Below are 15,687 nucleotides of genomic sequence, written 5' to 3' on the forward strand. Positions count from 1 at the left end.
CCAGACCTCATTACAGATGGTTGTGAGCTACCATGTGGTTGGGGGAAATTGAACTCAGGACCTTTGGAAGAGCAGGCAATGCTCTTAACCACTGAGCCATCTCTCCAGCCCCCTCCTATGGTCCATTCTTTCAGGGATTTGGACACTACGGACAAGGCCAAGCACAGTCCCTGCTCTATGGCCCTGGTGTACAGAGGAGCTAACTGGTTTAGCCTTTCAGAGCACCAGATTTTCCCTCTGTAGCGCAGGCTGACAAAATGCAATTGTCAGGCTGAAAGACTTGAGGACCACGGATTCTAGCATGACCATAGAATCCAGCTCCATCAGTAAGATCTAGGACTAGCAATAGAACCTAGCACTATCAACCAATACTGTCTAGGACTAGCAGGAGAATCAGTGCTATCAATAGGATCTAGAACAATCAACAATATAGAATCTAACTGCATTTCCCTTGGACTAGCTTTACTTTTCTGCATTCATTTTCATATAAATTTATATAAGGCAACAAAAAGTAAATATTGTTTTTCTAATTATTAGCCCCCCCACATACATACATACATACATACATACATACATACATACATACATACATACCTTTTCTTCTAGCAGGGGTCTACACATGCTAGGCAAACTCTCAACTACTGAATCACACTCAAGCCTCATGTTCTGCTTCTCTTTCTTCTTTTGGAGTCAGGATTTCTAGTCCATGCTGACCTCAAGCTCACTGACCATGCCTTTGAACTCCTGATACTCCTTCCTCAATTTGCCAAGTGCTGGCTTTACACCTATGCACAAATGTTCCTGGGTGTGCAGCGATGAAGATCAAACATGGAGTTTCAGGCACGCTAAGCAAGCACTCCACCAACTGGGCCACATCCCCAGACCTATTCTAAGAATTCTCTTTCCTGTGTTCCTAAGACCGCACAGGCAGGCCTGCCTTTGAGGGTACGCTAAAGCAGACAACGTCGTTTGTATAATTCACATGGGTACATGTCCCTGGCAAACCTAGATTCTTTTGAATCAACACTGAATTCACCTTCACCAGAAGATAAACACTTCTGACTTGCAGAAGTCTCCAGATGCGGGTGTCAAGAATCTCACCCAGCCTCCTGTTCCTCCCACATCAAGAACTCACCTGAGTTATGGAAGCTCTCTTCTCCTTCCCTTTTCTTGCCAGGGTGTCCAGCCCTTTTAAGGAAGAAAATATGCCTTTCTTGTTTTTTCCTCTCTGGGAAAGGGAGAGTGTTCTCTTCCTGAGAGTGGAGCCATCTCTAGAACACACCTGATGGAAAACACAGTTGCAAACCATCTTAAAGCCAATCACAGTGTCTGCGTGGAGATGTCAGTCTCGCCCTGTGCTCTGTCAGTGACTGTGTTTGATGCATAGCTCATACACAGAAGTACAGCCTTCACACAGATGCCTCTTACCTAGACAGCACAAGCCAAATTCCAGCATCCAGAGGGCTCCACAGTGGGCAAGCGGGTCAGCGAAACCACTCTGAGCCCCGCAAACTGAGCCAGATCAATGCAGAAGCCAGACGTAATTTCAGACTCTACCCATGGGGCTCCCAACCTCAGGCCAAACAATCTTGATGTGTTGTGTTTATATGTGTGTTCACACATCTGCAGGTGCATGTGACCAATAGTCAGCTCTGTGTCATTCCTGAGGTGACATCCACCTCATTTATTCTTTTAAGTTTTCTCCTTTTCATGTGTATGTGGTGTTATATGTCTGTGTATATATGTATGTGTGTGTGTGTGTGTGTGTGTGTGTGTGTGCGCGTGCGCGCGCGCGCGCGTGCATATGGGGAGGTCTGGGGTTGACCTCAGGAATCATCCCCAAGCCTTCTTTCTGCTATTTGACATAGGGAAAATCAGTCAAACTCAGAGTTCATCGAGTTTACTAGCTGACTAGTCAACTTGCTCAGCTCCAGGAATCCTGTCTCCAGGCGGTAGTCATGGCCATGGAGCATTTACAGGGATGCAAATCAGAAAACCAGAAGTCCTTTCATCTTGCTTTAACCATTAAGCCATTACCCAAGCCCTACCTCCCTTCCTCCCTTCCTCCCTTCCTCCCTTCCTCCCTTCCTCCCTTCCTCCCTTCCTCCCTTCCTTCCTGTTTTTAGAATTTGGTTCTTGTGGGTCTGAAGCTCTCCAAGTCTAGGTTCTAGGGATAAAACTCAGTCTTCACACTTGCAAGGAAATGGGTTTACTCACTGAGATGTCATCCTAGCCCCAGGTTGGGCAACATTTAACCCATATTTTTCTTCTTCTTCACCCAGTAGGACCATTCCTCAGAGGTCCTACCTTCCCAAGAGTATGAGGAAGGATAGACCAGTAGATTAAGAATATGGAGTAACTTCCAACTAATAGCTAGACTCCTAGAAACCTGAAGAACTGTCAACTACAGTCTCCCACGCTGATGCCTGGTACCTTGCCTCTGTGACCCTTGATAGTTACCAGGGTAACTTCCAGCAGAAGCTGGAAGCTAGCAACCAGTTAGGGAAAAGCAAGTCTCTACACAAGCCACTGACCCAGCCTTCCCCAGGAACTTACCAGAGCATGGAAAGACGAAACAGACAGGACGCCCAGCCTGCCAAGAGCCAGCTTGGATGGGCGGCTGGTGGCAGCAAGGAGACTCTTGGGGTTTGGCAGCTCCCCACCTTGTAAGCTCGCCAAATAGCACCGCATGCGGAACAGGTCCATGTGGAATTTTTCCAGGTTCTGCTCCCATTGCTGGATCTTAAACAGCAAGACGAGAGATGACTTCAACCTAAGTCACAGGTCTGTGTTGCTCAAACTGCAAGTGAGCAGCTTCAACTTCCACAGCACCCAAGGAACAATTACAATCAGCTGGAGTGGTGTGGTTTCAGTCCGCTTCCCCTGTTCCCCATCCCTCACACCCTCCTACAGAAACACTCCTCTCACACACACACACCTCAGGGATGAACTTTATCAGGACAGCAAGAATCAAAGGGTGTGCCAATATAGTGGCATGCCAAAGTGCATGATGGGTACAGAACAACACTAAACCACGCCGACTCAGCTTGGGATGCAGAGTGAAACACAGGTCTCTCCTATTTCATTCCCCCCCCCCACTTACACCCCCCCCAGGACCTCTGCTGCAGCAGTTCTCAGGCTAGGGCTCATGACACCTCTGGGGGTTGCACATCAGATATTCTGCACATCCGATATGACATTATGATTCATAACAGTAGCAAAATCACAGCTATGAAGTAGCAAGGAAATATTTTTTATGGCTGGGGGTCATCACAGCATGAGGAACTGTATTAAAGGGGCACAGTACCGGGGAGGTTAGACCCACTGCTCTGCTGGATGAGCTGTAGACAGACGCACACAGCATGCATGATGGCAGTGACCCGAAGCTCCGGTCTAACCGGAATTTCTCTGAAACAATGACAAACAAATGCACTTTGGGGACAGGACAGACAGTTAGCGCTCACTGCTGTGCGATGTCTGGGGCATACACACCACCTGCACATCTGGAAAACTTAAAGCAGCTGTAGATATTTACACAACAGACATTGCCACGTATTTCTTCCAAACCAGGAGTCATAGGCTGGCAAAGAAACACCATCAAACGGCACTTGTTCATGGATCTCACTCCGGTCTTGGCAGTGTGTAAACGGTGACCTCCATTTGCACGCAGATCGACAGACACGGGTGACTTGCCAACACAAGACTCGGAGCAGGGCTGAAGCTGGCTTTCCACAGGCCCTGGTACCATCTCCACATAGCTACAATGGCCATCGGGCTCTGGATTCTGCCAAGGGTGACCAAGTGCCTCAGGACAAGTGCTATCTCAATCCTCTGTGTTAGTCATTCATCCTGGATAACTGGCCATTCGAAAGATTCCCAACACTGGATACTGTCCACTGGATACTGTCCCCCATCCGGTCTTCCAGAAATTAAAACTTTGTGGAGTATTTCCTGTAAGCCAGTGGTTCTCAACCTTCCCAATGCTGCACCCTCTTAACACAGTTCCTCATGTCATAGTGACCCCCAACCATAAAATTAATTTTGTTGCCACTTTATAACTGCAATTGTTCTACTGTTATGAATCATAATGTAAGTATCTGTGTTTTCCAATGGTCTTAGGTGACCCCCCCACACACCCACACACAAAGGGGTCGCGACCCACAGGCTGAGAACCACTGCTCTAAGTTCTCTTCATCAATTTCTTCTAAGTTCAACATGTGACTTTCTGGATGAAAGCAATGCACTGAGAGCTCTGGAGGCGTTGCTCAGTCATCTGGGCGCATGCTCACAGCTGACACAAAGCTCTGGGATGGATCACAAATTGAACATCATGGGACACAGCAGTGAGCCCAGCATGTGGAAGGTATAGGCAGAATTGGATGTTTAAGGTCGTGTCCTCCCAGGCCAGAGGAAAACGGTTTTTAAGTTATCCCGACATGAAAGCTAAAAGCCTACTCTACAAACTGAGTGCTCCTTAGTGGTACATGCAACAAAACACAGCAATGACACGGACAGCACAAGAGACAGGGGAGCCACTTTAATGAAGCTATCATTACCCTTTATTAGAAAAGGGATAGAGTGTGTAAGTGTGTGCATTGTGTGTGTGTGTGTGAGTGTGTATGGTGTGTACACATACGTGAGCTCTATGCTACATGTGTGGGGATCAGAGACCACTTTGGGAAGCTGGCTCTCTCCTTCCACCTTCACCTGGGTTCCAGACATCCAGCTCAGGTCACTGGGCTAGCGCCATTAAGACATGTCACCAGCTGCATCAAAAGGGAACTTTTTAATGACAAAATCCCACAGGGAAACCCTAGATCTAAGCACTGACTCAACTTCAATGGCAAGCTTCCTCTTTCCTGGTAGACAGTTATGTTCAGTGAATGAGCTCAGAGGTGCTCTGAACAGCTGGTAAAGTGGGAGAGGAGGAGGCAGAGCTAGCAATAAAAATAATGAGGAGGCAAATGAGCACATGGTACATTTAAAGGAAGATGGCAGCACCCTGCAGGACCCAACCCTTTCGGAAAGTGTTTTCTCTCCTTCAGTCACTCAATTGCAACATTTGGCCCAACTGTCCATTACTAGGATTAGGCCTAACAGATAATTTACTCTTTCCATTCTGGTGGGAGGAACTTTAAAATGCCCACACTGAAATCCACGTTCACTAGAGATCCCAACCCACGACAAAGGTCTGCCAAAGCTGACCAGCGGCTACAACAGCGAGCCACAGTTCAGCAGCCAGCTTGGTTTTGTTTCCTTGGAGACAAAAGTCACCCATTTCATAGCCAGTGAATTTTCCTTCAAACCAAACTGGGAAGCCCAGTTACAGGAAACAGGGAACCGAGCTTTCGTCTCTCACTCGCACAAAAATTGTCTGTCCCACATTTAGCCAGCAAGCAAAGCATTGTGGGCTTCACTGAAGAGCAGCACCAAACCCAAGAGCAGGTTTGGGTTCATCCCTGGCTCTGCCAGCTACCAGCCGTGTACCATCAGAAACCCCACTCACCTAAGGGCCTGTTCTCTCGTCCGAAAAACGGATGCAGTCTACCTACCCATCTCTACTGGGTAGAGAGATCAGAAAATTAAATATATTGTTGCTTGAGAAGGAATCAGAATACTACACCAGAGAGGGAACTGGGGAGAGGATGGCAGGGAAGGACACTTGATAGCTGGGAGTAAAGAGGGAAGAGGAGGATACAGCGAAGAGCTGGATTTCCTACAGTGAGGAAGAAAGTCCCCTGGCTCAAAAAGGGGGCCTGTGATAGTTCATGCTAATTTTCACTGGACGGCATCTAGAATTACCTGCAGATAAGCTCTGAACATGGCGTTGAGGGGCTACTCAGATGTGATTAGCTGAGGTAAGAAGAGCCATCCTAAACGTGAGAGGCACGCTTTCATGGGCCCAGCATGGTATTTCATCACAAGAAAAGCAACAAGTAACTAATACAGCACCCAATGTCCATCCCCTCACTACCTCTGGAAAATAAGCAAAGATGTGAGCGATAGGGCCCTTGAGGAGCTGTGTTCTGCAGGAGGGACAAAAGGAGCCAAGAAAGACAGCCGGAAAACAACATGCTGAGCAGGGAGACAGACAGAACCAAGAGCCATGGGACATCCCAGACACAACCTGTGTAAGGAGAGTCAGGGCACTCATGAAGGAGGTAGCCCCGCGGCCTTCATGATAAGTGGAATGGAAAAGGTAACCCAGGCGGCAAGGAGAAAGGAGGGAGCATGTTTGTACCATGCTGAGTCCCTCTGCTTGCAAGTCCCCAGAAATAGGATAGGAATAAAGAAATGGTCTAAGAGAAAACAGCTAAGCAGGCTTCTGGATGAAGGCCAGGGTGGAGAGAATTCATCTGAGCCATAGGATTGCCAAAGGGCTTTGGAACCAAGAAACCCCATAACCAGATGCACTGGTTACAAGTAAACATTCTTACGTGAAAATACATCACACCGCCCAGGGCACCCTTCTCTGTCCCTCTTCTGGTTAACACCTCCTTTCAAGAAGCAATTCAGAAGAAAAAAAAAAAAGCAATTCAGATGCCCCCCTCTTCCAGGAAGTTTCCCAAAAATACATAGGAGGTCAAATCCCCCCCTTGCTGCTATCCCCAGTGCTAGGAAGCTATAGCTCTGACTTAGTCATCTTGTGTTGAAAACTCCAAACCCAGTTCTGTCAACCTTCCAGAGTGTCCCCTGGCCTACACGCATGCCTAGCCTGCAGTGTGTACTAAATTAAAGCTCCCTGAACTAGGCTACACCTGTTGTGCTGCCCACAAGACTCCACCACCTCCCTACTGCCCACTAAAGAAAGCCCATATCCATACATAGCACCCCCATCAATAGCCTTGCCCTCAAACCACTCCACAACTGTTCCCCATTCTCCTCCACAAACGTCCCCCCCTCCTCACATCATGCCATATCTTCAAGGCTCCATCTAAACTGCCCCTCACCAGTTTCCAAATATCTGAGCACAGCACATCCTTCATCATCTTCAACCTTTAAGTAAACATAGAACAGGATGTGCAGGGCACACTAAGGCTGGGGCAATGGATACAGCCGCTCTCGTGGGGTTCCTCCAAACACCACAGCACCCCCTTTTCAGCCCACTTCAATGGTAAGAACCCTAGTTCCTGGAAAGGGGACACAATGAGCAGGCTGTGAGGGGGAGGGAAGCTGTCTGGGAGGATGCCAAGACCGCCTAAAGGTGGTGAGGCCTTTGTCCCGATTTACTTGTCTGAAATAATAAACGGAAAGGAAAATAAAGTACTAACTGGACTTAATTTGCAATGCTTCCTCCCTCAGGACTTCAAAGGCGCGCCCTGTGAGGACACAGAGTGGGGTCTGGCAAGCATTGGACACGCTCAAATGAAAGTTGCATCATCTGCTGCATAAAATAGCCCAGAGGCCGGAGGAGCAGACCGTGGCGTGGTTTATTTTAAGCAAAGCGTATGACCTACAAGGCGGCATGAAACAGTCATTGTTGCGGTGACAGAGTCACAGTGTCTTTCTATCAGGAAAGGGTGTTGACAACCATTTTCTCCACCAACCAACTTCAAAGAGGTCAGGTCCCAGAGACTTTATCTGTGTTGTATGCTGATGTCATCTACATCTGCACGGTGAGGACACACGGTGGCCAGATCTGAAGTTTCTGGAGTCTCTGGGAGAAAATGTTCTACGAAAGAAAGTGCCCAGCCCAGCTGTGGCTTCTAAGTGAACTAGAGTGCTACGTCACCGTGGCAACTTTCAAACAGGGTGGCTTGCAGAACATATGAAAGAGGCGTGGGACTGGGCCTCATTGGTCCAGGCCTGTGGATACAATGGACAATACTTTCCTAGTGGGATGGAGACTTAAAAGCAACCTCCAGTCAAGAAGAGAAGGAGCCGGAGAAAGATGTATTGAGGTTCACATGTGAACCATTCAGCTAGCAGAAGACTAGATACCCCAAGACCAGGGTCTGTGTAAGGGTTAGAGCATGTTTGAGAAGAGAACAATACATACACACAGTGGGTGGAAGGTGGGTGCCGTGTGAACGGCACCTATGGGCACGCCACTCCCAGCCGGGCACTCTCTGACCCAGCATCATTGTAGGATTCTTGGGAGTGTTTTCCTCATTCTTAATAGCCTCCACTATTTTCTCCTCTACACATATGTTCCTGGGTTCTACTTTGTTCTGAGGCACAAGAACCTGGAAAATCACAGAAACCTTCTGGACTTCAATCCAATAACACCACTCACTTTCTTTAGGTTTTGGGGACTAGCGAATGGAGAGCAAATGGCTCTCTCTACAACTTCCTGAGAGTTGCCTAGAGGCTGTAACTCCTGCTAATACCCTTTGGGGAAAGTTGACTAAATTATAGCCTTAAAAACCCAACATGGTGAGAAGACTTTAGGGCAGAATTTCTGAAACTCAACCAATGATCTTCTCATGGGAATTTGCACGGCATTGTGAGGCAGTGGTGAGGGAGGCAGGGAAAGATTAGGGCTGACGGCAGGGGTGAAGAAAACCAGAGTGAAAAGATGGTATCAGGAAGCTACACTCAAAATGACCAACAGGACTCTGCCAAAGAGTGGGCAATGGGCCTCAAAGGATAGTGCCCTACACTATACAAATGCTCTACACTTAAGCTACAACAGTAGCCTGACTTCCTTTCTCTGTGCCAGGGTCTAGATGAGTTGCCCAGGTTGGCTAGTCATTGCTATGTAACCTTGGCTGGCTCAAATTTCTGATCCTTAGCATCCCAAGTAGCTGATTGGCTATACCTATGTTAACAGGCTCTGCTGATTCCAGTTTGTAAAATGAGCTCCTCTTTGGACTACATAACCACTCAATACTCTCAGAGGTGTGTAAAAAGTTATAGAGTAGCTAGCTCTGCCCACCAGAGATCAGAAGTGATGAGACACCATCCATAAATCATTCACAAACTACAAACAATGCAACAAAATATATAGAAAGGACATATGTGGGAGTGGGGTGGGGGTGAATGTACTTACAGGCAGAGACCACTGACATATTTTTTTTAACTTTACATGTCTGGATGCACTGCCCGCATGTCTACCATCTAAGCACACATGTGTGCAGTGCCCACAGAAGACAGAAGAGGGTATCAGGTCCCCTAGAACTAGCATCACAGATGTTGTGAGCTGCCATGTGGAATCTGGGCATTAAACCTAGGACACACCCTGCACACCACGGATAACTGGGAGGCTCTTGCAAGCTGAAGCATTAAGGATAACTTCTGGACCAAAGGTATCAACAAACAAAAGAGGCAAAGCAGTATTCAAAAGCTGTGTGTGCTCAAGAGGCCTTCCATGAGACAATGAAAAGCAAGAGAAAATGAAAGCAAATTGTTAGGCAAACTATTCACCTAACAAGAGCCCTAAAATCGTTTAAGCACCCTGTGACACAGTAGAGCTAATTATTGACCAGATACACTAAGACACTAAAATTACCTTGACTGGCTTTAAAAGTGATTATCGGGGCACTGTTCTCAGGCACACGCATATGGCAGAGGTCACTAGGATACACAATTTACTCTCTTGGTTTTGTTTGTTTGAGACAGGTCTCGCTGTAGCTCAGGCTCACCAGAAACTCACAAGCAACCCTCCTACCTCGGTTAAAAAAAAAAAGTCCCAATCTGTAGAGACTACAGATTGGTATTGTACTGCACACATGAAGAAGCATGAGGGATGTAACTCCACCTCTCCCTGTGAAGTCTTTCTTTTATTTCTTTCCTTCGCTGTAGACTCTGGGCTTTTTCCTCTGGAAACACTGTCCCTGTGTGCTGGAGCCTGAGAACAATGGGTTTTGTTGCCCTAGGTTAGGCCTGTCTGCAGGGTGAGCTCTTCCCAGATGAAAGCTGGCCACAGTAAAGAGGATGAATGCAAGCTGGGCTCCAGGTGGGGAGCCCCTGTCTTCTGAACAAACCCCACATTCTTCCACCCTCTGCTTTCCCCTGGGCTCTGCGAGCAAGAACGGTTCCATTCAGCACTGTAATTCTAAATAATTACTAAAAACTTCATTCTGGTATTTTCTACTTAGAAAACAGAGACTCACAAGCATTTCTATGCCACTTGCTATGAGACCTTCGTACCTTTGTGCCCAGACCATGGCCACTTTACTGCCACTGTCTTTCCTAAGTCACTCTGTCCTCCTACTATTTCCTGAAATTGCTACTTATACTGTGCTTTCTCCCCAACTTTAAACACTGCCTCCAGCTCCAGCCCTCAGCGCCAAGAAGGCAGTCAGCTCTCCATCGCTATGATGAGACGCCTGAGAAAATCAACTTAGAGGAGGAAAGACCCCATCGGCTCACAAGTTCTGAGATTTTGGTGTATGGTCCCCTGGCTGTGTTGTGTCTGGACCCGTGGTGAGACAGAACATGGGGAGCTGCTCAGGACAGAACAAAGCTACTCACCTCATGGGGGCTGGAAAGGGGCCAAAGACAAAATACACCTTTTCAGGGCAGGCCTTCACTTACCACTTCCTCCACCTGGGCCCCAGCTCCTAATGTTTTTACTACTTTTAATACTTCATCCACCCATGACATCATAGTCCTTGTGAGCCAATGACCTCCTCCTCAAGGCCCCTCCTGTGAACACTGCTGAAGGGAGATCACACCTTCAACACATGTGGGAACGTAAGATCTAACTCACAACAAAAGGATAAAATAAATCCACCCAAGTCCACCCAAGTCTTAGAGTCAGACTCCGTATGACCTGACTTGTGTGTCTCCCCCAGATTTCCACAGCAAAGGCCTGAATTCCCAAGGAGACAGAACTGGGGAGTGGAGCTTTCTGGGAGGTAAGTAGGTCATGTGGAAAAGCACTTGGGAATGAGATCCCTTATGAAGAGGACACAGAGAATTAATTCCTTTGCTCCTTCCACCATATAAGAAGACAGCAGGACAGCATATCACCTCCACACAGGGAAGCTGGCTCCATCTGACGCAGAATCTGCTCAGGCCCTGACAGAGGACTTTCAGATTCCAGAACCATGAACAATAACTTCCTATTGTTTATAAACCACTTTGATGATGGACTTTGCACCAGCGGCCATTCCACTGGAGTGCCAAGTACGTATCATGCCAATGTAACACTTCTGTGCCAGGGTGCTCAGGAGCCCCAAGCCATCCCTCTGTTACATCTGTCCCAAACCAAGTGACCCCTGCCTTCCTCCCAGCCTGGAAATCTCCTCTTCCAGCATAACTCAATGTCTCAAGGCCATCTTCTTCCAGGGAGTCATCTTCACTATTTTTTCAAGTTCCCAGCCCAACTTCAACCCTGTGATCTCTCAGAGCATTTGAAGACTATGCCAGGTGTCACCCAATTGAGCTCATTCTAGAGTGTTCTTTATTGTCATGTTTACCAGGCTTGCTTTCTAACTAAAGTGATCTTAGCAATAAGATTCACCTTTCATAATTATTTTTTATGCTTTCAAGCCAGGTGCATCGCTAATATATATTAATATGTGCAATACATAAGAGAGGGAAGACCTGAGAAGAGAGGAGATGGACACACATGGGAGCGTGCATAGGTGCCCGTGAGCGGCACACAGTCGGTGGTACCTGGTTCTCGATGGCCTTCCTGTTCTTGGGGTCGCCCACCACAGACAGCTGCAGCTCCGCCATCTTCTTCATCTTGCTGTCCATGTCGATCTTCTGAAGCAGGCTCCTGGTCTGGCTCTTGAGCAGTCGTACCGTGTCCTCTTTCCCGTGCTTCTTTGCAAAAAGAGATGCACATGCCGAGTGTATGGCGGTGACCCAGTTTTCCAGATCTGTCTGGCTCGTGGCCTAAACATGGGATGGAGGAAGTGTTGGAGATTATTTGAGCACCAAAATTACCTCCAAAATGGAAGACCAGGATTTGATGTGTCAAACTCAAGGGATCTCTTCACACACACACACACACACACACACACACACACACACACACGCTTAGTTTCCCAAACATAAACTCCCAACTCATGTTCACAGACCCTGAAAGAACATCAAGAATTAAGCAGGAAGGAACATAGAGCCTATGCTGGTTAGTTCTACCTGCTGGCTTGATACAGTAGAGGATGTCCCAGGAAGACTTCCCATGAGGGACTGTTGAGAGTAGGTTGACCTGTGGCCATGTCTATGGGGGATTGTCTTGACTGCTTTAACTGTCATGAAAAGAACAGTCTGAAAGTAGAGGGCACCACTCCCTAGACTTGGGTCCTGAACTGTGTATAAGAGTAGAGGAAGTGAGCTGAACAGTGTGTGTGTGTGTGTGTGTGTGTGTGTGTGTGTGTGTGTGTGTGTGTATGCACGCATGTGCATTTGTTTCTTCCTCTGCCCTTGACTGTGATATGATTAGCTGCACCCACACACACACACACCGTGACTTCCCCACAGCGATAGACTATGACCTAGCGTCATGAACTAAAATAGACCTTTTCTCAGTTGATTTTTTTTCAGGATATATCAGCATGAAAACAAAAGGCAGAAACCTGCATATGGCAGTCAGGAAAATGAGAAACAAACAGCTCTCAGCGACAGAAAACAAGGGTCTGTCCATCCAAGGTGACATCATGTCATACATATTACATTCATGTTAAAAGCAATCCTGTAAGGATTTTTGGTTGGTGGTGGTGGTGGTTGTTGTTTTTCAAAATAGAGTCTCTCAGTGTAGCTCAGGCTAATCTGGAAAGCACTAAGTAGACCAGGATAATCTTGTAGTCACAGTGATCCTCCTGTCTCAGTTTCCCAAGTACAGATGTGAGTTACACCCTGCTTGGCTTCTGTGCACTTTCATAAACCTACTTGTTCAAAGTCCAAAGTGTCAAGGAGACACAGGTGCTCAACAGACACACACAAAGGTGCTCAACAGATGAAAAAGGTGCTCGACACACACAGGTGCTCGACAGATGACACAGGTGCTTGACACACACAACACAGGTGCTCAACAGATGACAAAGGTGCTCAACACACACACACACACACAGGTACTTGACACACACACAAAGGTGCTCAACAGACACACACAGGTGCTCGACACACACACAGGTGTTTGACAGATGACACAGGTGCTTGACAGACACACAGGTGTTCAACAGACCACACAGGAGCTTGACAAACATACACAGGTGCTCAACAGACCACACAGGAGCTCGACAGACACACGCAGGTGCTCAACACACACGCAGGTGCTCGACAGACACATACAGGTGCTCAACACACACACACAGGTGCTCAACACACACTCACAGGTGATCGACACACACACAGGTGCTCGACACACACAGGTGATTGACAAACAGGTGTTCAACAGACAAAGGAGCTCAATAGACACACACAGGTGCTCAACAGACACAAGGTACCAGAAATCAATCAGCCTGCGGGACTCACCACCATGCTAGGCATTTCTATCCAATTGCTAAAATCCGCAATGGCAGATATCCTGGCTGCAGTTGCTTTCACAACACTAGTATAGGAGGGTCTATTGTACCTGGAAATCTGCTTCTTTGACTTTTCCTAGGATTCCTGGGAGTGGGTGAAGCTTCTTCCCTGGCTGCACTCTCCAGGCTTTTCTTAAAAGATCTCAGTTCTGGAACTCTCAGACATTGCCCTCCCTAGGTCATGTGTTACACCCAGAGCCCAGATTACAATATTTTCTCTTTGTCCTCACGTGATATGACAGGCAGAAGCCTAGAACTTCACAGGGACCTGACAAATGCTTGATATAGGAATGGCCAGGTCTTGGCACTGGTAGGGATGCCAGTCTCCTGCTCACACCCTCATTTACTGGATTCACGTCCAAGTTCCTTTTGAATCCTGTTTGCTCTCATCTTATTCATTCCCGCGCCATCATCTCATCTCCCCATTTGCACAGCAGCAGTACCTGGAAAAGGTAGACATCGCCACAGGAGTTGCTCAGGCAGAAGACATGCTCCTTCTTAGGATGCTCTGGGACAGACTGCACGATGCTGTCCTCTGCAAAGAGGGCACACCGTGGGGCGCTATTCTGATCCGTGGAATTTTTCCCGTAAGTCTCATAAAACAGCAGAGTACAGCCTGGGAAAGACAGAAACAGAATGACACCCCTGCCGCAAGGCCAGAGAATGAAGAAAAGGCGTGAGAGGTAAGTGATACCATCCCTAATGTTTCCAGACACCTGCAAAAGAAGCTGCTGGTGTATGAACAAAGCAACCCTGGCATGTGCAGACCAGAATGAAAACCAGATGATGCACTCAACGTGACATCATGACCAATAACAACACAGTGTGCCTCTGCCTGTCTCCCCAGGGACTCTCTCCACACAGCTGTCCTGCAAGGTTTTCAGAGTGACATACTCCAATCTAGCAATAAGAAACCCAGGATGCGGTCACATATGTGGGTGTTCCAGACCAGGTGACTGTGGAGCAGGAATATGAACTTAGGCCTTCCCACCTCAGCACCCTCCTGCTCACTCACAGGATACCATGAGTTTGAGTGCCCTTGACAACCCTCCAGCCAAGGAAACCCTGTGAACTTCAAAGAAAGCCACTCATTGGAAAAGGCAGATGGTCCCTGGTAAATGTTCTTCTATCTTCCAACTCTGGTCTTTGTCTACTTAGCACTGAGTACATCAGTGACAGCAGGTCACAGGAAGACAGTTCAGTAATAATTCCTTTCCACAGAAAACCATTTCCAGTTTATCCACATGACCACCTCAAGAATAATTTCCAAATTCTAATTATACACACACACACACACACACACACACACACGTGTGTGTGTGTGTATGTTTTCAAATAAGATTAACCAAAATACATCAGTTCCAACATTATAATTTATAGAATTGAAGCCAAGAAAGTCGATCTTAACACAATGAATTCCCAGAGGGAAGAAGTGAAGACATGAAGGTTACGGGGGTGGGGGAGGACAGAGGGAGAGAGTCAAGGCTTTGGATTGGATTGAATGCCTGCTCCACAGAAGGGATTTCATACCTGCTACTCTAGACCTGTTACATCTCCCTAGGAAAAGGCTGTCACACATGACCAGGCAAAAGGAAGGAGACTGCCACCTCCTTGCAAGAATCCCAAGACTGCTAATGACAGAGATGAGGGTGACATATATTTTTTGAAGACATGCTTACCTTTACTTCCATCCTGTCACCCTGGAAACGCAATCCCAATGCCCTACAAATATAATCCTTAAGCCTTTATGCACTTGTAAAACTTCTCAGCAAACTCCATACCTTGTCCTGGGCCAGCTAAGGCCGAATTTCCTTATCCCTCCCAACTTTTCCCGGAGCTAATCTTTATTCCATGTTTCCAGATCTTTCCTCTTATGCATGATAACCTGCTTCCCTGGGACATGAAAACTAGGTCTGTTCTTTGCTTTCCTCAGCCAGTCTTGAACCATAAGGACCCTAACGTGTAATGAGAAGTCACTGGGTCCTGGGCCCTTTACACATGGCACACGCTATCCCCTGGGAAACTTACTAGAGGAGCTTCTAAGGCAATAAAGAGATGAAGCCTACCCACCAAGGTTAGGGGAGGGGTTTGGAAATTCCTAAACAGAGCGCACAGGAAAGCTATGAGGGAGGCACGCTAGGCCATTCATACCTGCTGTGGACATGTGTGATTTGTGCTTGTGCTCTCTTCCCTACGGAAGTAGGGGTGGGAACACCCAATCGTGACTTCTGCAATGCCCTATTCTGTCTCTCTGACAATCATAGGA

At 47.4% G+C, this 15,687-nt stretch overlaps 1 protein-coding gene across 1 annotated transcript in view; it reads right to left on the reverse strand.

Annotated features, from left to right (window-relative positions):
* Tiam2 (T cell lymphoma invasion and metastasis 2) overlaps positions 1 to 15,687 on the reverse strand; it is a 143,793-nt gene that overhangs the window by 86,223 nt on the left and 41,883 nt on the right. Inside the window, exons 5-8 of the mRNA XM_026787339.1 lie at positions 13,865 to 14,037; positions 11,566 to 11,790; positions 2,557 to 2,742; positions 1,136 to 1,282 (exon numbers count right to left, since the gene is read on the reverse strand). Coding sequence (XP_026643140.1) covers positions 1,136 to 1,282; positions 2,557 to 2,742; positions 11,566 to 11,790; positions 13,865 to 14,037 — 731 coding nt within the window. The remainder of the gene's footprint in view (positions 1 to 1,135; positions 1,283 to 2,556; positions 2,743 to 11,565; positions 11,791 to 13,864; positions 14,038 to 15,687) is intronic.

Source organism: Microtus ochrogaster, linkage group LG9 (assembly GCF_000317375.1).
Source record: "Microtus ochrogaster isolate Prairie Vole_2 linkage group LG9, MicOch1.0, whole genome shotgun sequence".
NCBI classification, from domain to species: domain Eukaryota; kingdom Metazoa; phylum Chordata; class Mammalia; order Rodentia; family Cricetidae; genus Microtus; species Microtus ochrogaster.